We start from the raw sequence: 26,105 nt of genomic DNA on the forward strand, positions 1-26,105 counted from the left end.
ACACACTGCGCTCACACTTGTGGAGGATAAAGGCAGCGCTCACACAGCCCCACCAGGGACGACTTATCCTGCACTATTGTGAATGTTTACTAGCAGTCTTGATCACAGAAATGCTTGCTCCATGCATTTGGATCCTTGGGCGATTCAACTATTTTTTTTTACAATGCAGTAAGACTTCTTGACACAAATTTGCAACTACCATAGTTTTATTTGACAGATCCTCAGCTTTTGTTTACAATAAGGAGGACTGTGTCACGTACCTTGATAGGCACCTGATATGACGAGGACGGCCTCTTTTGGTGCTCAAGTCCTAGCCCTCCTGGTGGTGGAACAGAAGGTGCAGGGACAAAAGAGTGGCATTAGTGCTGGTAGATGACTTGGTCTCTGAAGCCGACGATGAAATGTCTGGATGCTGGCCAGCAGGGGAGGCCACACACACTGCAAGTGATATCAGCGGAGAACAGCATGGAACTGGGATGGTAGAGTCAGGAACAGGTCAGGTCAGTAACTTGCGGGCAGCATGGTACAGAATCAGCAGGCAGAAGAATGGTCAGAAGAAAAGCTATGATCAAGCAGGAACGGAGCAGCAAACAGGAGGGTTGTGAGGCAAGCCAGGTCAGTAGCAGAAGGTCAGGGTCAGAATCAGAATTGCAGGTCATGGGATCTGTGCAGAGGCGCACAATCCTATAAGCAAGACGGGGCCCATACCATATACAAAATGTGCCGCGCTATTTTTGTATATTTAGTCACTTTCATCTGGTATTCATATTTAGTGCTTGCAGCTGTGGTGGAGTGGTGAGCATGAAGCTGTTTCCTTAATAGTAAGACGGTGCCTATGCGCATGCACAGGTGCTCGCGCAGAGCCTAAACGTGTGGCTTGGCTGGATCTTCCTGACAGACTGCACCAATTTAACCTGCATTGAAAGTGTACCAAAGCAAAATGTTTGCGGTCTAAAAAGAACATTGGGGCAAGCCTACAGTTTGCCATTGAACATACAGGCAAAGACCAGACCTGGAACAATGTGCTGTGGACTGGTGAATCAAGGACAGAATTGTATGGCCACAGTAACAGTAGACATGCTCGGCATAAACCAAAGACAGCATTTCAGGAGACGAAACTTATACCAACTAAGATACATGGCAGAAATGTTATGGCTCAGGGTTTCTTTGCTGTTTCAGGGGCTGGGCAGCTTGCTGTCATCAGTCAACTATGAATTCTACATCTTAGCAAAGTGTGCTTCACAGACAGTGATTTCAGCAAAGAATGTGGAATTGTTCAAGAAACTTTTGGACGATTTCTTAAGGGACCGTAATATACAGGGGTACAGGTACTCCTAGAATGAGATCCTAATAGGTTGGACTTGATGGACTAATGTCTTTATTCAACCACAAATACTATGTAACTATGTAACTATGTAATGTCAAAAAGTTGAAGGCAAATGGGAAATTATTCTTTCAATAAGATGATCTAAAATACAACAACATATCCACCAAGGAATGGCTCAAAAAGAAGAAATGGTTATGGACTTCTCTACCAACCCTAATCCATTTCATAACCCCTATTCCTAAAATGTACACCAGGAATGCATTCTCCAAATGAAAGCAAGAGAACATGGGTGTAAAAGTGAAAGAATTAATCACATATCTGAAAAGGTCAAAACAAATATTTATTGGCTCTGCAAATTCTAATACTTTAGTTATTCTCGCATTAGGAAAGTTTGACACACAACATATTCTGCATAGTTAGAAGACTGTATGCACACTGGATTCATGTTATAAATACTTATTTGAATCTGCAAATGAACAGGAATCACCACACCGGTGTTACATTGTTGCCCTGATGAAGGGTCCCTGCGTGGCCCCGAAATATCGGTTATAATTATTGCAACATGTATGATGAATTGTCCGATTAAATGGACTTTATCGTTTGAATATTTTCCACTGAGTGCGGGCGATTCCTGGTCATTTGCTGTTTGATGTGCACGGCGCCATCCGTGAGATTCACTGCAAGCACCGATATTGTGATTCGTGCCGGAGACGCTGTGAGGAGTGCAGGGGGACATATTGGACTTTAATAATGTTCTTTGAATCTGTCACATGGATACTTCTGTGTAACTGTGAAATAATTTCTCTGTAGAGAGTGTTACAGTTCATTTACTGCAAGTATTCATCTTACAGCAGAAACTGTTTATAATAAAAACGTATACAAAGATATATACACAAAGTACGCATGACGCAATATTCATTGGCCATCAGTATGACCAATCAAACATACTTTTCTGGAAGTATTTTGCAAACATTTGAACAAACAACTCAAGTCTTTGCATTCCTAAAAATGACAGCAACAAACCCTGAGCAGCCATGACACAAAGCATGTTTCATAATAAAGCACTTTTCATGTAGTTTAGAACACACAAGCTCTGATTAAACAAGGTCTGAATCTGCCGCCACGTCTCGTCTAGATGTGATGATAATGTGGAAATCTCTTCTAATAACTTTGGCTCGGCTGAAATGAACCGTAGATGGATCTAGAAAGAATGCACAAAAATGACAAAAATGAACACAGGACATTAAAAGAGACGGTCACTACTATGACTTGACGATTCAATAGTCACTCAAGAATCCAATTACTTTTTTCCCCAGTGAATCCAGACTTTGCCTCTGGCAGTGCACCCTCAATGCTCTATAGATAAGGAGGCCCAAGGACTGAAGATAAACCTTTCTTCTTTTCCATTATCTTTTTTTCCATCAAATGAGTAATAACTAGACAGACCAAAATGTGCCACTTCTGTGCACCTGCCCCCATACCCACAGAATGAAAAAAATGTAATTAAAAAAAACACCACGTTTCATGTTGCACCCAAATTCAGGGTGTAAAAAAAAACATGGTCACATCGCAGATCCAACTTTGATAGAGCTTGCAGTTTCACCATTCACAAATCCTATCAGCCACTGCGGCAGAGTGACTTCTGGTTCTCAATGGAATTCAAGTGCAGTAACATCACCCCACTCGTAGTCTATTTATTCTTCCTCCTGGGAAGGGAGGAAGAATCTGCAGGAGCCAAAGCATTGCACCATATGATCCACTGATCAGGGTTGCAATGCTTTACTGACTCCAATGCAAAAAAAGTAGTAAATGCATAATTTTTCTTTTATGAAGCAATGTGCAGATCAATGGGCATGTGCTATACGTAATAATGCTACACAGATGAATGACCATTGCAACTGGCTGTTATAGGGTCCTCCAACCATCAGCCACACTGATTGGCTCCTGTTCACAGACTGGGAATATGGCTGTCCAACTGCCTAGAGGATATTTAACAAGAACACAATTTACATATGATGCAGCTTAACAGTCCTTAGTGTGGTGGCCCCATTGGTTTTCATTTTTCAGGCCCATGAACATTTTCAGCATGTTAAAAAATGTCCTGTCAGTCCTGGCAAAAATGCGCCGACCTTGTCATTTTCTGTGAGCTGAACTGAAAACACAATGCTCTCTTCTTCCACAAACTAATACACCCCTTATGTAATGCAGAGGAGAGACATGTTTGGAGTCCAGCCTGGGTGACAAACACCATGGCTCCCTTTAGAGATACAATGGAGGAGTGAGTGTAGCCACCCTAGGACAGGTAGTGTATATAATTTGAAGAATTTCCAGGTAAAAAACCAAAACAAATGTAGCCACTTCATCTAAGGACCTGCAACCTGCAATATATTACATTTCATTTTTTGGGTGAAGAAATGCTGAAGAACTGAAGTCCTCCAAGACCCAATATAATGTAGTAGCTCCACAAGTGGCTTAGAAGCAAACAGATCACAGAAGAACAAGAGACAGCCAACAATTACCTTTAGGAATAAAGCAAGGTAGGCCTGGGTAAGCTCAAAATCCCGTTTGGTGTCTAACATTCTGCCAATCATCTTTAAGAAGCTTTGCATCACTGCAACAGAACCGCCGCCCTCTGGAGCCAAGTTTCTGATCTCTGTGTCAATGCTGGAAGGTCCCATCTCCTTTATTGTTTTCAGTGGAATGTCATCTTAGGATAAAACACAAATTACTTTACATGCCAAGAAGTTATTCATTTACTTTTACCATTCATCTTTAAGTCCTAAAAAGTACATTTTAAATGTAATGTATATAGTTTTGTAAATGGGTATAATGGTCTTTAAAAAAAGTTTGGCAGGTAAGTTTAAAATACTGCATATGAATATTATGTGGCATTCTATCTAGTGAGCAGGTGGCAGATAAAGCTCCTTTTCATGTTTCTAGCACATGTTCAAGCCGGTTTACAGACATGAGCAGCTCAAGGCTGAATTTATACTGCATCCAAATAAACACTTATCAAAAGCATCTAAAGGTTTAAATAACCTGCATATGAAACTGCAAAAAAATATAAAAATAAATTAGAGGTGCACCGAAATAGAAATTTAAAAACCAAAACGAAAACAGAAAAAATTGTCAAACTGAAAATGTTTTTATTTTTTACTTTTCTTTTAGGGGCTTCGGGGGAAATATTAGGGGTCTAAACAGACTCCTGATATTTCCCTTTTAAAATAGAAAAAGATTGAGAACACAAAGCCCTCAATCTCTTTTTCTGTGTCCCCTGTTATCAATGAACAGGAATCCGCTATGAGTGTTTCTGTTCATTGATAACATGAGAACATTGTTTGTTTACTATAACCGCAATTATGAATTAACAGAAGTGGATATAGATCACTCCTATTCATTCATAATTGAGGATATAGTACACATACCCTATCCTCAATTATCTACACTCAGCGATCACTGGGCGCTGAGTGTATGTAGCCAGCTCTCCTCCCTGACTCACTGTCACAGGAGGCTGAGTGAGCAGTGCGAGGGGAGAGCCCAGCCTCCTGTGACCGCGCCGTCTCCGCCCCCACACCGCTCTGCTGCACTGTGATAGGCGGCCGAGCGGTGTGGGAGGAGAGACAGCGGCCGCTCACAGCGCTCTTGTCCTGCAGTGCTCGGCCTGCTGTCACTTTCACTCCTCCCCGCTGTGACACGGAGCAGGGCCCAGCGGGGAGGAAAGAAATCACGGATGCGCCGATGAATCGGCAGGAAAATGGCACTTTCGGCATTTAGCCAAAAGAGCAATTTTCGGCCGATATGTTTCGGCGGCCGATATATCGGTGCATCCCTAAAATAAATATAACATTTGTTAGCTACAATCAAGAACTGGCCTTTTTCAGTGAATCTGGACCATGGGATCTATAAATGTTAAATTAAAAGGAGAACTATGGGATGAGTGATTTCCAGTGATACAGTGATACAGCTGGCTCTGCCTCTAGGTCGGGATCCGCTTCAGGTGTGGCGTCTCAGTATACCGTGAGCTGTAGCTCGCGGTATACTGAGCTTAGGGTAACAGGAGGATGCTAGTTTGTGTCCTAAGTTTGTGTTTGTGTACCCTAAGGAGAACTTAGGTTACACAGGAGCTAGTTTGTGTTTGTGTACCCTAAGGAGAACTATGGGGAAAAACACTGAACAGGCATACTGCGGTGAAAACAAACTCAATGTATTATCAACATAGGTTGAAGTAAAAAGTAATGTTCTTGCATATAGGACAGTCTATTTTGGAGGGGCCAGAAGGGAAATAATTCAGACTATTAAGATGTAGAATTTAAACTAGGGATGCTCTAATATCGTTTTTTCGGTATCGAGTACGGAGTACCAAAATTTATATTTCGGTATTCGCTGATACTTCCACTAGCATGGAGCTGGCTTCCCAACTAAACAAGAAGCAAAGCGGCGTGTAATGACATGCCGTCTGGCTTCCTGATTGCCCGGGAAGTCGGTTCTAAGCTGTTTGGCCGGCTTGATGCTGAATGGCTGGTAAGCCAGCTCGCTGGCCAATCAACATCAAGCTGATCAAGCAGTATGAACCTGGCTTGCCGGCCAATCAGGAAGCCGGGTGGCGAGTCATTACCTGCCGCCCGGCTTCCCGATTGGCCAGGAAGCCGGCTCCATGTTTCCTCGTGGCACTGCCAGTCAGGGAGATCCTTCTGACCGGAAGTTCCAGTATCGGAGCATTCGTGCGAGTACTCGCCCAAATACTCGGTATCGGCACAGATACTAGTATCGGTGCATCCCTAATTTGAACCCACAGGGTATCTAGCTATTCATAGAATAATGTTGGTTGGTAGGGGATCAAATGCTTATTTTACTCACTGAACTGCAACTCCAATTTATAACATTTGTATGATGTGTTTTTTTTCTGGATTTTTGGTTGAAGTTCTGTCTCTATCATTTAAAATACACTTATGATAAAAATTATAGACCTTACATTTCTTTGTAAGTGGGCAAACCTACAAAATCTGCAGGGGATCAAATCATTATTTGTGTGTGTGTGTGTGTGTGTGTGTGTGTGTGTGTGTGTGTATCTATATGTATATCCATACGATACTAACAGACAGACAACTAGCTTCAAGAAATTGGGACTTACAGTTTTGGTGATCAAGGGCTTCTTCAAGCTGGACACAGAAAGTAGATTTCTGCTCGAGAACTCCAAGATTGACAATTCTAGACTAAAAGTAGAAATATACATTCAGTTCACCTTACCAAACAAATCAAAACACAAAAAAGTCTATTAACCAGGTAGTGAATAGCCCAAATTCCTCACACAGTGTCTTATGTCTGTATACCTCTGCAAATATACCCCAAATCCATGCCATGGCCTTTGACTGCGCCACACAAACAGATGATTTATTTTCATAAAAATATCTCCTAATGACATCAAACTAAACTGATATATCTGGGTGACTAAGGAGAGTATAGCCCATAGATGAAAAGTTACGTTCCTAGGGCCTGATTCAAGAAGCTAGGGATGCACCGATACAAATGTATTCAAAAGTGTTCAGGATTCCATATACTTAGAATTATACCTCAGAAGCTCAAAACACCTATTAAGACCTCAGTCCACAATCACCTACTGCTAAATCAGAAAAAAACGCCCTTTCGTGAAGAACCGAAGGACTACACAGCAGACCAAGGGAGCTTCCAAAATGTATAAACACACTAAATTGTGGAAAATGCAAATATAACAAACAACACTGCACCCTCTTCCTCTTCACTATTTAGAATAATAGAACTTTGCAGTTTTGATTTGAAGAGAAAAAGTTTGTTGAGACATTCTTTTGGAATCTTGTCTATCCTAGTGAACGTCTTGGTTTCTTTTTTTTCCATTAGTCCTGTTATGTCCTCGGCGTTGAGGCATTAATTCGCTCACATATTATTAAATCATAATATTTATATTGCATACAGGTAGTGAATGTTTCTCTATGAATGAGTATGTGATTGACAACGTTGTTAATTTTAGATGGTGAAGAGGAAGAGGGTGCAGGGTTGTTTGTTATATTTGAATTTGCTACAATTTAGTGTTAATACATTTTTGAAGCTCCCTTGGTCTGCTGTGTAGTCCTTCCATTCTTCACGAAAGGGCGTTTTTTCCCCCGGATGCACCGATACGTATAGTGGGCACTGTTATGAGTACTAGTGCCCGGATACTAAGTGTCAATAGTGGTGCTTTAAATTTTTAAAAACAAGCAGCTGCTGTAAGGTCCTGCAATTGCTGAAAACCTCACAGCAGCCTTCTGGAGACCACGTGGCGCTGCTTACAGTGCAGGCAGCACAGCTCCTTCTTCCTGTGGAACCATGCCACCTACACCCGTCCACAAGACCATCAGGACCCCTGGTGAGACCCCACATAGCCCTGGTGAGACCCTGGAGACATAAGGCTGCCACCCCTGAGCAACACAGTATGTAGCTTCATATTAGTCTGCATTGCTGTATAAAGTATTGCTGGGATTTGTGGTCCTCTATAGCTCGTGGTATTGAGCACTGCTGTATAAAGTATTGCTGGGATTTGTAGTCCTCTATAGCTCGTGGTATTGAGCATTGCTGTATAATGTATCACAGGGATTTGTAGTGCCTCTACAGCTTGGAGTCAGTGCCAGAACTACCAGGGTTGCAGCAGCGACCGGCCCCTGGAGCTCCACCACTGTCCTAAAAGCATTGGTCTTTATTAAAAGGTCCACGGGTAATTGGTATTGGCAAGTACTTGAGGAAAAGTATCGGTGCATCCCTACTATAAATCACATGATGAAAGTGGCTTATTGACCAATATAACATATGGTAATATTGTTTATTTAATGAAGTGAGAGAAAGTTTCAGGACAACAGATTCAGTCTAATATTACACCTAATATGGTAACAAACCTCTGTGATGTCAGCTCCCCAGAGATTCCTGTGCAAACCACTTAGAAATGTATTGTGTGCCAATAGCCACTTTTTTATGGGATTGCTTTAACAGAAAACACTTTAAAGTCCAAACTCCTATAGAACAGGTGTCTGTTGTCACATAAACTGTAAATAAAAATTCCTTACTTGAGGACATTCCGCCTGGCTCTCAGAACCAAAGCGTGGAACAAGTCCTGGAAGTGTTGGGATAAAAAATGGTGCAGATTTAGGCACTTTTGGTGGCTCTTTGGGTTTGTTCCTTCTCTGAAAAGTAAAAGAAAAATACATAAACAATCTGTACGGCAATCTTCCAGAACCTATATTTACTATCACTATTATCTACTTTTATTCTACCAGTGGCATCTAAAATAAAGCCAACTTCTGTGAGTAAGGTCCACATATATCATTAATGATAAACCTAACACTTATTGACCAGCAGTCCCTGCAGTTCTTCATTTTCTGATCAGTAATGGCAATGCTAAATCAACTTCCAATCTGAAAGCATTATATAGTCAGAAGATCTAGTGATACTTTTGAACTGACTACACACCACGGTACCTTAATGACGTCAAGGTTTAGGAGATTCTTCCATCTTGACTCGGCTAATAGTGATAAGGTCACCAGCTGTTCTGCTAACTGTTCTGGAGAATCATATTCCATCATATCTTCACTGGAGTCTTCCCTTACTTCTAGTTCATTTTCTACAGCACAAAGTAGATGGCAATATTATAAATAGAATTTAGGCAACAATTGAAGAAGACGTCTCATCATAAATATTTTTTCTCATCCTGTTCCCTGGGATACATCTTGCACTTTGTTGCATTTGGATTGGTGCAGTAGATCGATAACCAGTGTGGTCAACAACTACCCCCCTCCCCCTTCTTTAGTTCCGTCTGACCATGCTGCTCTATTGAAGACAAATACCTAATGAGCAGAGACAGAGCGCTGGTCTCCGGCACCAGGCGCTTGACCAAGACCAGCACTGTCACAACAAAGCATTATTTCCTCCATGTAAACCTCACCCCATGTGTCCGTTGCACTTTTCACACGATCCAACATACAGATGTTTTATTGGCTGCACAATTCAGATCTCCATCGTCCCCCCCAGTCTGCTCTGTGTTTCAGTTCACACAACAAAGTTCAATGAACACATAAGTTATGACTGTTTCTACACTGCTGTTCTACCTTTTTTTCATTGTAAAAATGACCACCTGGAAAAAAAAAAATCAACATGCATGCTGACAGCAGAGGGGGCAGAAGCAAGTGAGTTCTGCCTGAGCTGACTTGCTACACCGATATTGCTACTTGCATACTTTGCTACTGCTGATAAATTGCTATGGACAGACAATAGCCATGCAGGGGGAAGGAGAGTGGCACTCTTGCCACTGTTTCACAGTAGAGCACATTAGAGGACCTTTGGCAGCACAGTTCTGTATGAAATTCAAAGACAATGCAGCTTTTAAATAAAATAGGAATGAATGAATGAACGACGTCAGTGCAGGGGGCGGTAGCAACTGAGAACAAGGACAGGAATACCCACAAATCAAGCTTCTGACAGGGGAGGAGCTGACAGGCAGCATTAGAAGAACTAAAGAAAGGATTTTCTACACAATCGTACACCTTCTTTGTAAATTCAAAAATAGGTATTTCTACATTAAATCTATTAGACAAGCATTTCATTCTTCAGTGCTCATGAGAGTACTGGATATTCATAATCTGATGGAAGTGGGCGTAAGGAGATCAGAGAAAATAGAGATTTGTTTGACCTGTGAATAATGAAAGAGCAACAGTTAAGCAAATGCACCTAGATTGCTGTAGATCAGGGGACTCAAACCTCCGGCCCTCCAGCTGTGGTGAAACTACAAATCCCATGATACATCTCTCTTCGGGAGTCATGTCTGTGGCTGTGAGAATCTTGCAATGCCTCATGGAATTTGTAGTTCCACCACAGCTGGAGGGCGGGAGGTTTGAGACCCCTGCAGTAGATTGTCAAAGAAGTTAAAGCAAACAGATACATGGCTTAGAATACAGTCTAGATCCCATACTTCGAGCACAGCAGACCAAACATACGTATTTTTTAAAATATGGTCCTGTACTTACTATGTGAACTTGTAACCGAAAAGTAACAAAAAAAAAGAAAAAAGCTGTAAACAGAAAAATATTTGGACATTGCCTAAATAAGAAGAGTAGGTAAACAGTCCTTCACTCTGGGAACTCTGTTCCTACTAAAGGAGGCCCTTGTATTCATCAGAAACTTGGAGAACCAGGTTTTCTGGAAGTTGACTTCATGATGTCGTAGGGTAGAAGTCATATCGTCCGTTTTCATAATTTCCTTTTTACTTATTTGCCACCTTTAGGAGGTAAATCATCTTTCCATTTAGAAGGTATGGAGGATCAGGTTGCATTTAATAGGATACCATAGGATAGGCTTTCTACCGCCGGCAGAAGAGGAGGCACGGGGGCATCATCAGTATCTACTCTGGTGGTGTGCGCTTTAAAAACAAAGTACTGACTGGAAAGGTACCAACTGATTGGTGTAAAGTGATGGTAGTACCAATATTCAAAAAAGGTTTAAGATGCCAACCTAGAGACCGGTACGTTTATCATCAATAGCATACAAATTGTTGGAGGAAATGATAAAGTACTATTTACAAGATTTACTCTGTGGTAATGGCCTCATAAGCGATAATCAGCATGAATTTATGAAAGAGCCTTCTCGTCAGACCAACCTATCATCATTCTATGAGTAGGTGCGTATGGTACCGCATTAATGTTTAATATGCAAGTTACAATCTATGGGCATTGATGAAATGGTGTGCAAATGAACAGAAAATTGGCTACTGAAAAGTGTTCAGAGACTATCGATAAATGGAGACGTAGGTAAACTAGGGGATTGCGCAACTATATGGCAGACAACGTTTAATGCTGACAAATTTAAAAACGCATTTGTGTTAAAAATAGGCATGCAGGCTGCACGTTAATGGGAGCTCCACTGGGGAAGTCAGATGTGGAAAAAACTAGGGGGTCATAATTGACTGCAGACTTAGTAATAGCATGCAATGCCAGGCTGCACCAAACAAAACTAGCAGACTAAATCCATGCAGAAAACAGGGAATGTACTGTAGAGACAAAGCAATAATGTTGCCACTTTACAAAACAGTGGTTCAGCCTCATCTTGAGTATGCGGTTCAATTTCGGTCACCTATACACAGAAAGGATGTCCTTGAACTGGCAAGAGTCCAGAGAAGGGCAAAAAAAACTGATAAGGGGGCTGGAGGACCAAGCTATGAGGAAAGATTGAAAAATTTAAACTTGTGGAAATGAGGCAATTAGGAGGGGGGATGATTTTAATGTATGAACTGTTTAATGGTACTATCGGTAATAAACCATTTACTGTAAACTAACTAAAAAAGACAAGAGGCAACCACCTGAAATTGGTTTAAACACAAGGGGCAAAGAGGATTCTCTTTGGTTAGTGTGGTAAAGTTGTGGAGCTCCCTTTCCGCAAGCAGTGATATCAGTAGAAAGTATTAAAACATTTAGATACGCTCCTCGTTAAACAAAACATATGGGGATACCGGTACTCTTAATGACACACACACACACACACACCTCGTTGGACCTGTGTCTTTCTTCAACCTAATGTGTCTAATGTTAACCTAAGGTTAACATTATGTTGGGCCATCTAAATTGTTTGAAAAGTCTATACTTATAAATAATAATGGAGCATTTAAAACAAGGTAATCCATATTCCATGAGGTGATAGAAGACATACCACAGGTAAATACCAAGGTCATCGACATGAGCAGTGGCCAGGAAATCTCCAGTAACGGACATTGTGAGACTAACGACAGCTGAATCCAACAGGAAACAGTCAATGAGGCTGAAAAAGAAAAATACAAGAAATCATAATACTGTTAAAAAAAAAAGGAAAGGATCTTCCCCCAAAAGGCTTCTAGTTTTCATTGCATGGGCACAAATATTAAGTGGTGAAATCTGTTTGTTTTCGGCATTCCAAAACTGCTATCAGATGTCAGTTTTCTATGGCTTGCCATACCATAAGATATCCGCAAATGACGCAGCAGAATTCAGCATTAAATTTGACAATTACATAATATCTGGGACAAGCATGGTGTGACCAATCTTTCAATCTTTGATCCCTTTCTCAAAGAAAGAAGGGATTGATAATTTTACTACAAATAAATCTAAATGTTGTGGCAGTACATTCATTTTAGAATCCTTAAAATGAATGCGTGGTTGCTTTGGGTATTCCCATTGTTAGCACTGTAAAATTTCAGAACAAGTTTAAACACAGCCAAAAAATATGGACTAAATTCATTAAACTTACCTTCAACCAAGGGGGTCACATTTTACACTTGTGTACTGTGGTAATGAGTGCGTATTTGTGCATTGTGGTGCACTGCAATTCTTTTTGAATGCCACTCCAATAAACATATACAGTAAGTCAAAACTCATCTCTGTTTAGTACACCACAAATCCCAGATGTGAATACTTTGTCATGGTGCGCTGCACTGGCAAAAATAGTGCAGGTGCATTTTTATATGCGTTGAGACATGCCTCAAGGCAAAGGCCCAAAAAAATAAAAAACTTTACAGTGTATCTGAACTGATTTAAAATATTTAAGGTAGAAAGAGCACTATAGTACTGTTTTAGCCTTTAAAGCAATCCCCGTCTCTATGGAGGCCCCCTTGGATCCTAGGCCCAGGGTGTACATGGGGCCTTAACTTCTGCCAAAGTCAAGAATAAGATCTTTTAATATTCAGAATGTTAATGGACCTTAGAGGTTCTGGTATTCGAGAGTGCAATAATAGGGTATGTGGCCCAGTGCCAGGAGGGAACAGGGCTTGATGTCTACTTGGGCAGAATTAAGGGCACTATGTACAGCCTGGTCCTGGGATTGAAGGGTGGTGCACACATGACTAGATTTGTAGTACTTGCTGGCATGGCACCTACTTTTCAGCACTGTTGCTATGTTGGAAAAGTTCAGGAGAGGTCAGCTTTAACTACAAACTAACTTATTAACCTAACTTTTACTCTCCTCCCAACCTTTAATGTTTACCCTATATTTCATCTAAAAACCTTGAATAAATAACGTTAAGACAAAAATTATACTATTAGGACTTTACTGGTGCCAAAAAAATCAACACTGGAACGGTTAAGCCAAATGCAGTCGGGTACAGATTGGAGGCAAGTACAAGAAAAAATTATTTCTTTGTCGCCCCTTTGAGGGGCACAGGAAGTCAAACTATTGTGATGTCTAAAAGCAGTCCAACTGAAGGGTATGCAACAGCAAACAATCATTAACAGACACAATTAACAAAAACAGGAGACTGCATACAGCTTAAGAGCCACCTGAAGGACCAACAACCTAAGCTGGAACTGGATGTAATCAAACCCCCCCACCTGGTAAGAAAAGGGGGAAGACCCAGGGGTAAATAACATGGGAAACTAAACCTGATGCCTGAAGACCTGAGATTACTCAAATTAGTGAGGAATGCCACAACATGGGAGGAAACCCCAAAATGTGTGTCATGACATGGAAACTGGTCTACCTGATCTAATCAAAAGGGTGAAATAATAGGATTTTTGTACTCACCGTAAAATCCTTTTCTCTCCGTTCATTGAAGGACACAGGGCAACAGATCGTAGATCCTGAATGGTAGGGTATATCGCCACCTGCAGGAGTAGGACGCTAGGCACATAACAAAAAGACAAGACAGCCTAGGGGCGGCCCCTGCTGGTGGCCCAACCCCTCACTTGCTGACAAGTCTCCAGTAAGTAACAAGCAGTTAGGAGTGTACACCCCATAAAAGAGGGCGGGGCCTGTGTCCTTCAATGAACGGAGAGAAAAGGATTTTACGGTGAGTACAAAAATCCTATTTTCTCTCCCGTTCATTGAAGGACACAGGGCAACAGATCGTAGATCCTGAATGGTAGGGACGTCACCAAGCAGTAACACACTGAGGGATGGGCAACAACAAACACAACACCCAAAAGACCCCTCAAAGCGCCGCCTGCAACACTTTGCGCCCCAAACCAGCATCCGCCGATGCGAACACGTCCACCTTGTAAAATTTAAAAAAGGTGTGAACAGAAGACCAAGTAGCGGCCTTACAAACCTGAGAAACAGAGGCCCCATGGCGGAAAGCCCAGGAAGCCCCAACAGCCCTAGTATAATGGGCAGTGACAGGAAAAAGGAGGCTCACGCCCCCTAACGGCGTACGCCTGAACCACAACAGTACGAATCCACCTAGAGATGGTAGCCGCCAATGCGGCCCGGACCTTACGAGGGCCCACCGTGAGCACGAACAGAGAGCCGGTCTTGCGGAAAGAAGCCGCAGCACCCAAATAAACATGGAGAGCGCGAACCACATCCAGACAGAGGAGCGCCCGCTCCTTCCCATGGACCAGCAGCAGACACAGGGAAGGTAAGGCAATGTCCTCATTCAGATGGAAGGCCCACACAACCACCGGCAGGAGTGCCGGCCGAGGACGGAGAACCTCCTCGTCCCCATGCAAGACCAGCAATAGGGACTTGCAGGCAGCCAATGTAGACATCTGCCGAACGGTGATGGCCTCCAAAAAGGTCACTGTGACAAGGACATAAGCAGAATCCCCCGAAGCGGTTCAAAACAGAGATTCCTGCAACACTGAAGCACAAGATTCAGGTCCCACGGAGCCAAAGGCGAGCGGACAGGGGGAGCAATGCGCGGGACCCCCTGAACAAAAGTGCGAACCAGAGCAGTAGACGCCAAGGAACGCTGGAAAAGCACCGCCAAGGCAGAGAATCGGCCCTTCACAGTACTCGAGGCAAGCCACTGAGCCACCCCACGCTGCAAAAATTCTGCTGATGGAGAATAAACACGGGGACAGGGCCCCAGCCTCACACCAGGCAAAATAGGCCCTCCACGTGCGATGAGAAACGTTCCAAAAAGCCGCATTGTGCGCCCTGAGCATAGTGGAAACGGCCGCATTGGACAACCCCCGGTCCTTCAGGACCTGGCCCTCAACAGCCACGCCGTCAAAGCCAGCGACTGTAAAGAAGAGTGTAACACAGGCCCCTGGGACAGAAGATCATGACACAGGGGCAGCCGCCACGGGGCGTCCACCACCAGGTGAACCACATCCGTGTACCACACCCTCCGAGGCCAGTCCGGGGCCACGAGGAGGACGGTGACATTCTCGGCCGCGATGCCACCCCACCGTCGTAGAAGCCGAGGCAACAGATACAGTGGAGGCAAGGCATAAAGCAGCCCGTAATGACCCCAAGGAGCCACCAGGGCAACTACCGCCTCCGCCCAGGGAGCGGGCCACAAAGCGGTCCACCTCCCGGTTGAACCGAGACGCCAGAAGATCCACCTCCGGCGACCCCCAGCGAAGACAGAGCTGCTGAAAACTCCCGGGTGCAGTGACCACTCTCCCAGGTCCACCGACCGTCAACAGAGGTAGTTGACCAGCCAAAAGCCCACCCCCGAGATGTAATCCCCGGGAGAGAACCCTGAACACCTCCCGACCTGGGGGTTAAGGTACGCCAGCCCGGTGGCGTCATCCGGCCGGACCCGAACAGCCAGATCCTGAAGCCGGGCCGACCAATGAAGGAGATAAAGAGCGAATCGCCCGAAGTTCCAACACAGTTGTCGACAGACGGAACTCCTCCGGCGACCAACGACGCTGCATGGCCAAGGCGCCCAGGACTCCACCCCAGCCCCAAAGGCTGGCATCTGTGGTGACTACCGTTCAGTGCGCAGAAGGAAGGACTTCCCCCGCACCAAGGCCGGAGAATGAAGCAACCACCGCAAGGAGGCTCCCGCCTCCCAAGACACCTGAATGTCCCCGTCCAAGGATAGGGGGGACTTGACCCACCCTGCCAGGATGTTCTTCTGTAGGGTCCCGGTGCGGTGCTGAGCAAAGGACACCGCCTCGAAGGAGGCCACCATGAGACCCAGGACCCGCATGCAAAAACGAACGGGTGACCACCGGCGAGACCGCAGCAGCCGTACTCTGGAACGAAGGTGCAGGAGCTTGTCACGAGGGAGAAAAAACCCGGGTCGCGACAGGGTCCAGAACCAGTCCCAGATACTCCAGGCGTGGAAAAGGCACCAGGCCAGACTTCCGGAGGTTCAGGAGCCAACCGAACTCCTCCAAGGACTGTACCGGGCCCTCCAGAGCCACCACCAGAGAGGATTGCGACTCCGCCCGCAGAAGCAGATCGTCCAGGTAACCCACGATCGAAACCCCCCGACAACGCAACAGCGCCAGAATCGGGGCAAGCACCTCGGTGAACACCCGCAGAGCAGGTGCCAGCCTGAAAGGCAGCGCCACCAATTGGATATGCGCCTTCCCCACCGCGAACCGGAGATATCTCTGATGAGACGCATAAACGTGTACATGAAGGTAGGCATCCTTGATGTTGACGGATGCCAGCAGGTCTACCTGACGAAGTCAGACCACCACGGATCTTATCGACGCCAACCGGAACCGACGGACCCGCATAAAGGTGTTCAAGCGTTTGAGGTCCAGGAAGGGCCGAACCCCCTCTATCTTGGGCACGGTAAACAGGTTTGAATAAAACCCTTTGAACCTTTCCAAGGACGGAACCGGCATGATCACCCCCTGGGACCAAAGGGTCCGCCACAGCTCGACGGACATCCGCCAACCGCGAAGGAGAGTCGCGTGTTGGACAGGAAGAACCGGTCCCTGGACGGGACAGAAATTTTATCTTGTAGCCCGAAGAAACCTGCACCCGCACCCAAGTGTGGGAGACGTGGGTCAACCGAAAAACCGCAAAGAGCCGAAGGCGCCCCCCAACCTGGGAACCAGAGCCAGGGCGCGACCTCCATGCGGACTTGGGCTGCCATGGGCGCTCTGAGCATTGTGAAGGGGAGGGCTTGTGACCCTTCCCGCCCTTGTTGGTGGACGCTGAAAAACCCCGCTTGTGAGCGGAGAAAATGGCCCCAGGCTTCCGGCGCTGCTCCTTCTTGCGCGCCTGGGGAAGAGAGGTACTCTTACCACCTGCAGATCGTAATGATCTCATCCAAGGGGCATCCAAAACAGACAGTCCCCAGTAAAAAGGCAATACCGACAGAGCTTGCTCGGAAGCCCAAGCAGCCGACCAGCACCTAAGCCAAAGTAACTGGCGACACCGACAGCTTGGGCACCAAGGGTGCCACATCCAAAGCCGAAGTGCAGCCAAAACTAAGGTCCTGCACCAATCGGTCCGCCAGCTCCACCAAAGCGGGAGAGACATTCCCCGCCGCAAGACCCTGGTGCAACATCTGAGCCCACTCCGTCGGAGTCTGAGACACCAAGGCAGAAGCCAAAACCAGACGCACCAGCGCTCCCGAGAAGGAGTACAGAGACAGCGAAAGCGCTTCAGCTGTCCTATCAGAGGGGTCCTTAAAGGATGGAGAATCCTCCACCGGGATAACTGTGGCCATGTACAAACGAGAGCGGGGGAGAAGACCACGTAGACACACAGGCCTCCCCAAGGGGATCGCGACCGAGAAACGCTTAGGGACCGCAAAAGGACTTGGTAAGCCCCTTCCACTCCTTATAAAGTAATCAAAAAAGGAGATGTAAGTAAACACGTAGGCGAAAAGCCTACTCTGATGCGTTCCACACTGCTCTGGCGGCAGTGCGGAAGAGCCGGGAGTATCCCCATTGAAGCAATCTCCCTGACAGCGCGGACTAGCGCTGAAACCATTTCACGGTCCCGAACCAGGAGCGCAGACGCCGCCTCATCCACACTGGCCGGATCTGGCCGTGAGGAATCAAGACGATCAGCATGAGGCGACGCGGTGGGAAGTACCCTCTCACCCTCGGACCCCCCCGAAAGAGCAGGAGACGGCCATGGCAAAGCCCGCTTTCTAGGGGGGGCCCCGGCATCAAAACGCGTTCAATGCGTGTCACAACCCAGCAATGGCAGAGGAAAAGACCCCCAGGGACAGCGCAGTACCCACGGGACTGAACACCCCCACATAGGACCCCAAGGGAGCAACCACGACTGGGGAAGGGACACAGGCGTGCAAAACACCCATAGCAGGGAAGGGCAAGCAGCCTCCAAGGTAAGCCCGCAGCCCCCACAAGGCACAGCCGACGGCTTGTCCCTGCGGTCCCCGGGCACTAGTATCCTCAATTGGAGCCAAAACTGAGACCCCCGCAGGTAGAAGGAAACCCAGCAACTCACGGCCCCTGGCACAGAACGGAAGATGCAGCAAAAACGTCCTCCAGCCATGGATCAGCAGCAGCAGCAGCAGACCTGTGTCCCCTTGAAAATCGCCTACACGGCGAAATAGGACCGCCCCATCCACCCGCGGACCGGAAGTGAGGTCATACAGGGAGGGCAAGCCGCCCTCATCCAAGATGGCGGCAGCGGCATCCGGACTAGGCCGCAACTGGAGCCGGGACCTCGATTTTCGGTCGCCCGCGCACGAGGGGCCGAAATCAGAACGAACATGCGGCCTCGGTACCGCGTCCTCCCGTGCCGCTCACAGTCAGACCCCTCAGGACCATCCAGACCCTTCAGGGAAGGCCTCTGACTCAGGAACACCTGTTAATGAGGAGGGGGAGGAACGCGGCATGAGAGAACCGCGTCCCCCAGCAGTATCTCACACAGACCGGAGCCTTCAGCAACCACGAGGGGCCATCCAGGTAAGACGACCATCAGGAAAGGCAGCACTCAGAGACCCTCCACACAGCCCCAGACAGACCCCCACATACATACCGAACCAGGGGGGAACCGGGCAGACTCCGAACCCACGACCACCACCATTATCCAGGGGGGGGTGACGATTCCAGGGAGCCCTCTCTGAAAACCCGGCATCAGGGTGCGCAGGGATGGCGGAAAAACGCCCCCGACCTCAGCCGCGGCGCCGCCAGCCTGAGTGGAGTGCTGTGACTGGAAGGCCGAGACCCCCAGTCATATGCACTCCACAGGGACAAGCCCACAGGCCACTCCATTGAAAAAACAGAGTTGTCGCAGCCGACCCACCGTGGCAGAGTCTGCATGCGCTCGCCGGTCGTCCAGGGAAGACTGCAAGGATCCACAAACATCCAGCCTGTCTCCCTGCAGACACTTGCTAGAAGAGCCAGCGAAAAAACAGGAGAAATCACGCAAGAATTCAAGAGAAAAAATTCGAAGCTCCTCACTCCTGACGCTAGGCAAAAAACTGGAGACTTGTCAGCAAGTGGGGGGTTGGGCCACCAGCAGGGGCCGCCCCTAGGCTGTCTTGTCTTTTGTTATGTGCCTAGCGTCCTACTCCTGCAGGTGGCGATACACCCTACCATTCAGGATCTACGATCTGTTGCCCTGTGTCCTTCAATGAACGGGAGAGAAAAAACAATTTCCCAGCAAGGCAGGACTTGTAGCCTTAAGCATGATCGACACACAACTCTTCTGCAACATTGGATAGACAGGCAACTCCCTAACCAAATGAAAAAGGATATGATGATGAACATGCTGCAGAGCCCTCTACTGAAGAACCCCACTGGTCTATGTTCTCTGCAGGTAATGAAAAGTTTCCAGCACGGAATCCTTGCTAAACAAGAACCAGGTGAAACTTGGTGGCATTTAGACCATTAGGAAGACGTCCACTAGGACCCAAAGGGACCGTTTCCGACCACAGGAGGCCATCTGAAAAGTCCCACAATGGGGATGCCATGAGAAGGTACTAGGGCAAATGTTGGTGTTAACATTCTGTAAAACCTGAAAGGGCACTCTCTGCAAACTATCCAAGATCCCGCAAGGATTGACAAAGATCCCACCACTTGAACTGGGTGCACACCTGATTCTGAAGGCTTTCTTGAGGGTTTGGCAGGTTTCTTAACCTCAATCTTGCATGTGGCTGGACAACCAACGTTAGAGGGCAGAATCATCCCTACCCCCGAGTTGAAGCAAGAAAAGAAAGGGACTTAGCTGAATTTTTTTGAGATTTCATAAGCAGAGGCAAGTGGAAGATTTGTTCTCTAATTATATAATTTGATAATAACTTCATGGGTAGGTCTGAAGAGGTGCTGTGCCTCATAGGTCAAGAGAGTCGGGCATTCCTTGAATGCAATGTCTGCATCCCAGCTCTTTAACTAGAGAGATCTGTGCATATGTGTGGACAACAGACCCAGACAAAAGACAAGCCTAGATGCTTTCAGCACGCAATCGCAAATGAAAGATAAAGCCCCAGAAATCTGTTTCACATATTCGATCAGAAAAGGATCTACTGCCACAGTGGAGAGATCTCTTTTTGAGGGATTTAGTCCATTCTGCCAAATTGGCAAATGAAGGCCTTAAAGCAAGATTCTGACGGTTGGTCAGTAGAATTTTTAAATGTAAAAAACACCCTGCATCATTCTAGTATTTTCCCTGTTAGGGTGGGTCCCTGGTAGTTCTACAGTGGATATTGACCATTGTCTAAAACGGTTTCTTAAATAGGAACAGATCCAGTAAACACTCATGGGGTGTTCAGGACCCAAACTGAAGAATACAACACTAGTGATAGCAAACTGATCCTCCAGATTCAGAAGAGTATGTGCCTCATTAAAGAAGGTTGAAACAATTACTTGTAAATCTGAGGTGGGGGCTGAATACTACGATTTCACAAAAACAATCTAATCAGAGGGAGAAAGACTGAGGGGACCTCAGGGATTGGCATTACGATCATAGGCCCTGCGGACTCTAAAGCCACTAGGTAAAAGCAGGGAGCGTGTTAGAGCCTCTGCAGCCAAACCAGTGAAGAGTATTTTGACTCTAGTAAAGACCCTGGTTAAGAAGACTCCGATGATGAGGTGGACCCTATAATGAAAGGGAAACAAGATTCCAGATTGCAGATGTCAGTACCTTTTAGAAAGCACAGAACAAACTTCCCCAGAACTTTTAGGGGAGTGTGAGCTGGGGTCACCTGTTGCAGAGGGACCATCCCCTTTATATCCAGACAAAGACCTGTGGCCACTGCTTGGCAGTGATGCAAGTAAGCTCAGGGTACAAGGCAAGGTATCAGGTACTAACAAAAAAAAACAACCAAACAGCTGGTTCCTGCTACAGGGTTAAAATGGTCGGAGGCATCCAAAGTCACAAGAGATGGACAGTCCGAACAGATCAGAGTTACATGTGGCTCTATGCAAAGCAGGAGCAACATCAGGTAGAAGCATTTTCAATGCTGTATGGTGGAAAAGAGCAGGGTGTGCGTGGCACTCCACCCAATAGATGATGTCAGCACTCTGACCCTCATTGTTAACCCTCTGTGGTAAAATTTTGGGAAGGGAGGAAATTTACTTGGTGTTCCAAACCATGAGGTAGCTGCCAGCGCTCAGCCCAGAAGACCTCCTCACACAGTCTTCAGGCCGCGGACCAGCTCAGGCAGTGATGTAGCAAAGAATCTTGATTAAAAAGAAAAAATAGAATTGAAGGGGAAAAATATATGTTAATATCCTGGACTGGCCTACAGGTTCTTTGCCAGTATCCCATCCTCCTGCAGGCAGCAAAGTAACCCAACAGTATATGACTTCCTGTGTGGCAGAATAGAAGACCAGTTATCACAATTTAATTATGGGGCAGAAAAAAAGCTGACAAATAATAAGCAAGCAGGGTGCACCAGAAGGGGGCTCTAGTTAACCGATTTGTTTCCAACTTCATTTTTTCCAGGTAAGGTAATAATAGACGCACATTCCTGTGTGCCGACACCCGCTCGCTATCTATATTTGTATTAACAGTTGCAAGGAAAAATGATGAAACATATAGCTCGCTTTTGTCCTGACAAGGCTGAGAACAGCTCTCTTGCCAGAAGGGAATTACCATGTGTCACTTGAAAGTGATTACTTTAAAATTATTTCATGGTGCATAATGGAAGTGGCTGCAGCTAAAACAGGCAATGAAGTGGGAATGAGAAGAGTGAAAAGTATTTACACACCTAAGCACGGTTCTATGGAATGCGTGAGGTATGTATGTATGCATTATGCAAGCATTACAGAAGCAGAGTGAACTTGCCCAGGTGTAAACATCATGGTGAACTACAAATTACTGGTATCTCTTTGTTACAGCCCCAAATGTCTTACCATCCAGATGGAAAGTCCCAGACTTTGATTGTACAATCCATAGATGCAGTCATTAGCCATCGGCCATCTGGGCTATACGTCTGAAAGTGAGGGGGAAAAAAATTATTTACTTTTGGATATGTGTCTAAGCTTAGTTGCTATACGACAAGCTGAAATCAGGCTTACAGTAACAGGGCTTGCTATGTAAGTTGACAGATAAAAAGATGCCTAAACTGGATTTACAGAAGGAATAAAGCTAAAAGGGTGCCACAGCTGTTCCAGATTTTGTCTGCTCCAGTTTTGATAAATTCCCTTCAGGGTCTTGTTAATCTCATCTTCTACCCAGTTAGGCTAGCCTTCAGAGCACTCCTCCCAGCTGCTGAAAAATACTTGGTGCTTCCAGGTATAGCACAGCATATAACCTCTGGCACATGACAAGAGGAGGTGACATCATTGCTCCCTGTAAGCTCTGACACCAGCAGACACATTGGAGGAGGTGCTATAAAAGCAATTATAAATGGGTTGGGGAATGGGCTTTAATCACTTGCCGTCTGCCCGCTGCAAAAAAACGGACGGACGGCAGACTCACATGGGCGAGTTGGCATAATTAGACGACATTTTTTTTCTGTGCGCGCACACGGGCAGAAAAAACCTGCCTGTTCTTTACAGCTGTTACCGGCTGTTTGACATACAAACGATCGGCTGCTAGATAACCACCGATCGGTTGTATTTTGCTCGCCCCCCCCCTCGAGTGCCGCCTGGAGTGCCGCCCCCTCACCTTCAATCCCGGGATCCGCTAGCCCATCTGCGGCCTGGGACCAGCTCGGGAGGGCGTCAGGAGATAAGATGGGAGGGAGATCAGCATCTTCCTCCTTGCTGAACTTCCTCCGTTGTGTGAATGCGGAAGTGATGTGTAATACATCACTTCCGCATTCACCTGTCAGTCATCTGGCTGCTATAGCCAGCGAAAAGAAGCTGATGAAGCAGATCTCTGCTTCATCAGCTTCTTTGGGGTCCCCAGGTGACATTAGGGGTCTTATAGACCCCTAATGTCTCCATAAAGAGGACCTGTCAGTGTGCCTTTGCTATTATATAGGGGGATTGTTATTTGGCCGATATCTCAATAGCATGTATTCAGGATTACGCTACAGGCAAATCTGCAAATATCTATACTTAAAGTGTTAAGTGCCCCCGTCTGATTTTACTGCTAGGTTTCTGTTAGAGAGTTCTTTTTACTTACTGTCACGGTAACTACAGTTTCACCAGACAGGAAGTGAGGGCAGATCTGCAAAAGGGACAAATGCAGCAACAATATTGTATTTTTGTAGAGTAGGAGAAATCCACCCATCAGCTTTTTATTGGTGTCCATGTTCCAGATTTTCCCACATTCTGTCTGGTGAAACATCTGAATGGGGAAACCTCTCTAGGCGAAAACACAAGGCAATCTGTGACTGTAGAAGAGAAGGGGGTGAGGGTGTGACGTCTCCAAATCACAGAATGCCCTATATCCTTGGAAAAAATAAATTACATTTGGTGAACGGATGATAGTAAGTTGGGTGCGTGATGCGACCGGAGCGCTGTACTGCTCAAGTGGCATTTTTCCCTCTCCACAGTGCCCATGAGCTCGGAGTTATGTGCAGGAGGTGTGCTGAAAGATTTTTATACTTTGCATCAGCCCTCTGCACATAACACAGCGTTTTGATGATAATTTAAACATCCTGTATGATGGGCAAATTATCTTTCATTCCAGAAGTGTGGCTTAAACACACATTCTGAAACTTTGTTTTTACTTACAATTTTAGTGTATGCCCATGCTATGCAAGTCACCATAACAGAGGGGAGAGAACCATGTATGCATGCTCTTGTGTATACTGCCTCAATGGGACAGATGCAGTTTCTTTTTCCTGTTGTAAGCCCTCCCCCCAAACAGCAGTAGGGCTGCAACATGGAGTTTAAAACAATATATTTTTTAGTAATGTAAAGCACAGGACAAGGGATAGCACCAGAAATTCTTCCTTTCTACCCAAGGATATGAGATTTTATTTTCAAATGAGTTAAGATAAGAGTTGTTATTTTCTTACATTTTCTTATTATGAATTGCTTACAAATCACCAATGAGATATCTACTCTGATTCTATTTAATTGTACATAGATAGTGAGTTAGAGTGGGTGGTATGCAATCTTACCATGTCATTTATCTTTCCATTGTGTCCAGGAAACCGTCTGACAAGTTTTCTTGTTTCAATGTCATAAACGGTAATGCTGAAGTCATCGAGGGAAACTGACAACATTCCACTGTGAAAATCCAATTGAGAATGTTGGTCAAAATTTTTGAACATATTAACCAGTTGACATCCGCGGTGTTAAACCCCCTTCCCATCCAGGCCATTTTTCAGTATTCAGCGCTGCGGTACTTTAACTGACATTTATTCCGTCATGCAGCGCTGTACTGAAATGAATTTTATACCCTTTTTTGGGGACAGATAGAGCTTTCTTTTGGTGGTATTTATTCACCACTGGGGGTTTTATTTTTTTACTATATTAAGGAAAAATTACCGAAATTTAAAAAAAAAAACAGTTTCCCCTATATTAAATGATAAAACATTTATTATTACCCAATTTTTTGGTAAAATATAAAAGATGGGGTCACGTCGGGTAAAAAGACACTAAACATGTCAAGCCTTAAAATTGCGTGCGCGCGCGAAACCTCAAAAAACGATAATACCCAAAATTGGCCCTAGGCGACGCTTTAAAAGCTGTTACCGCTCATCAGTTTAGTGTTATCAGTGATTGATGGCCCTAAAATGATTGCTCTCACTGCGACGTTCGCGGCGATATGTAACATGTGTAGCGCAATTGTAATTTTTGCGCGCTGGGGCACCGGACGCGTATTTACGTTTATAGGCGCGTAAACGTGGGGGTGGGGGAGTTAAACATTTTGGGGGGGTTTTTTCCCCTTTTTTTATATGTGGATTTTATTTTATTTTTTTATGTGTTACTTTTCTTTTTTTTTATTTATATATTTTTTTTTTGCACTTATTGTTATTGCTATTATATAGGGGGATAACAACCCCCTATATAATAGCAAAGGCACACTGACAGGTCCTCTTTATGGAGATATTAGGGGTCTCTAGGACCCCTAATATCACCTATGGACCCCAAAAGAAGCTGATAAAGCAGAGATCTGCTTTATCAGCTTCTTCTCTCTCCAGATGACTGACAGGTGAATGCGGAAGTGATGTAACACACATCACTTCTGCATTCACAGCCCGGACGGGGATCAGCAAGGAGCTGATCTCCCGTCCTCCTCCTCCTGACGCCCTCGGAGCCGGTCCCGGGATCCAAGATGGGGCAGCGGATCCCGGGAATCAAGGTGAGGAGTCAGGGCGCGGGGGTGCCACGAACGAGCACATATAGGCGATCGGCGGGCTATGGACCCGCTGATCGCCTATATGTGTGACACCCGGTACCGGGTGTGTGCATTGTCGGGTCTTTTCTGCCCGTGCGTGCCCGCTAGGGGGCGCGCGCGAGCAGAAAAAAAGATGCAGCAGTGCCGTCCGTCCGTTTTTCTACTATGGGCGGACGGCAAGAGGTTAAAACACTGGTGAAAAACACTGGAGAAAAACAAGGGTCTTTTCCAGATACCTGCAAAACCATGTCAACTATCTTTTCCATCCAAGACCAACGTTTACAGTAATTTATTAGCATCTTAATTATTCTGATTTCATCCACTTATGATCTTCAAGGCTATTCCCAAGTGGTGGGACACAAAAGAATGTAGTTACCAATATTAGTTTGAGCAGCGTACTAAA

At 45.6% G+C, this 26,105-nt stretch overlaps 1 protein-coding gene across 1 annotated transcript in view; it reads right to left on the reverse strand.

Annotated features, from left to right (window-relative positions):
* Positions 1–2,316: 2,316 nt before the first annotated feature.
* Positions 2,317–26,105, reverse strand: part of WDR36 (WD repeat domain 36) — a 61,027-nt gene continuing 37,238 nt past the window's right edge. The window contains exons 15-24 of the mRNA XM_018563766.1: positions 24,480–24,588; positions 22,315–22,394; positions 12,026–12,133; positions 9,953–10,016; positions 9,116–9,122; positions 8,809–8,951; positions 8,398–8,514; positions 6,459–6,540; positions 3,847–4,034; positions 2,317–2,528 (exon numbers count right to left, since the gene is read on the reverse strand). Of these exons, the coding sequence (XP_018419268.1) occupies positions 2,379–2,528; positions 3,847–4,034; positions 6,459–6,540; positions 8,398–8,514; positions 8,809–8,951; positions 9,116–9,122; positions 9,953–10,016; positions 12,026–12,133; positions 22,315–22,394; positions 24,480–24,588 (1,048 nt within the window). The 3' untranslated portion in view covers positions 2,317–2,378. The remainder of the gene's footprint in view (positions 2,529–3,846; positions 4,035–6,458; positions 6,541–8,397; positions 8,515–8,808; positions 8,952–9,115; positions 9,123–9,952; positions 10,017–12,025; positions 12,134–22,314; positions 22,395–24,479; positions 24,589–26,105) is intronic.

The sequence above is a fragment of the Nanorana parkeri genome, unplaced genomic scaffold (genome assembly GCF_000935625.1).
Source record: "Nanorana parkeri isolate BGI_ZX_2015 unplaced genomic scaffold, ASM93562v1 scaffold693, whole genome shotgun sequence".
Taxonomy (NCBI): Eukaryota; Metazoa; Chordata; class Amphibia; order Anura; family Dicroglossidae; genus Nanorana; species Nanorana parkeri.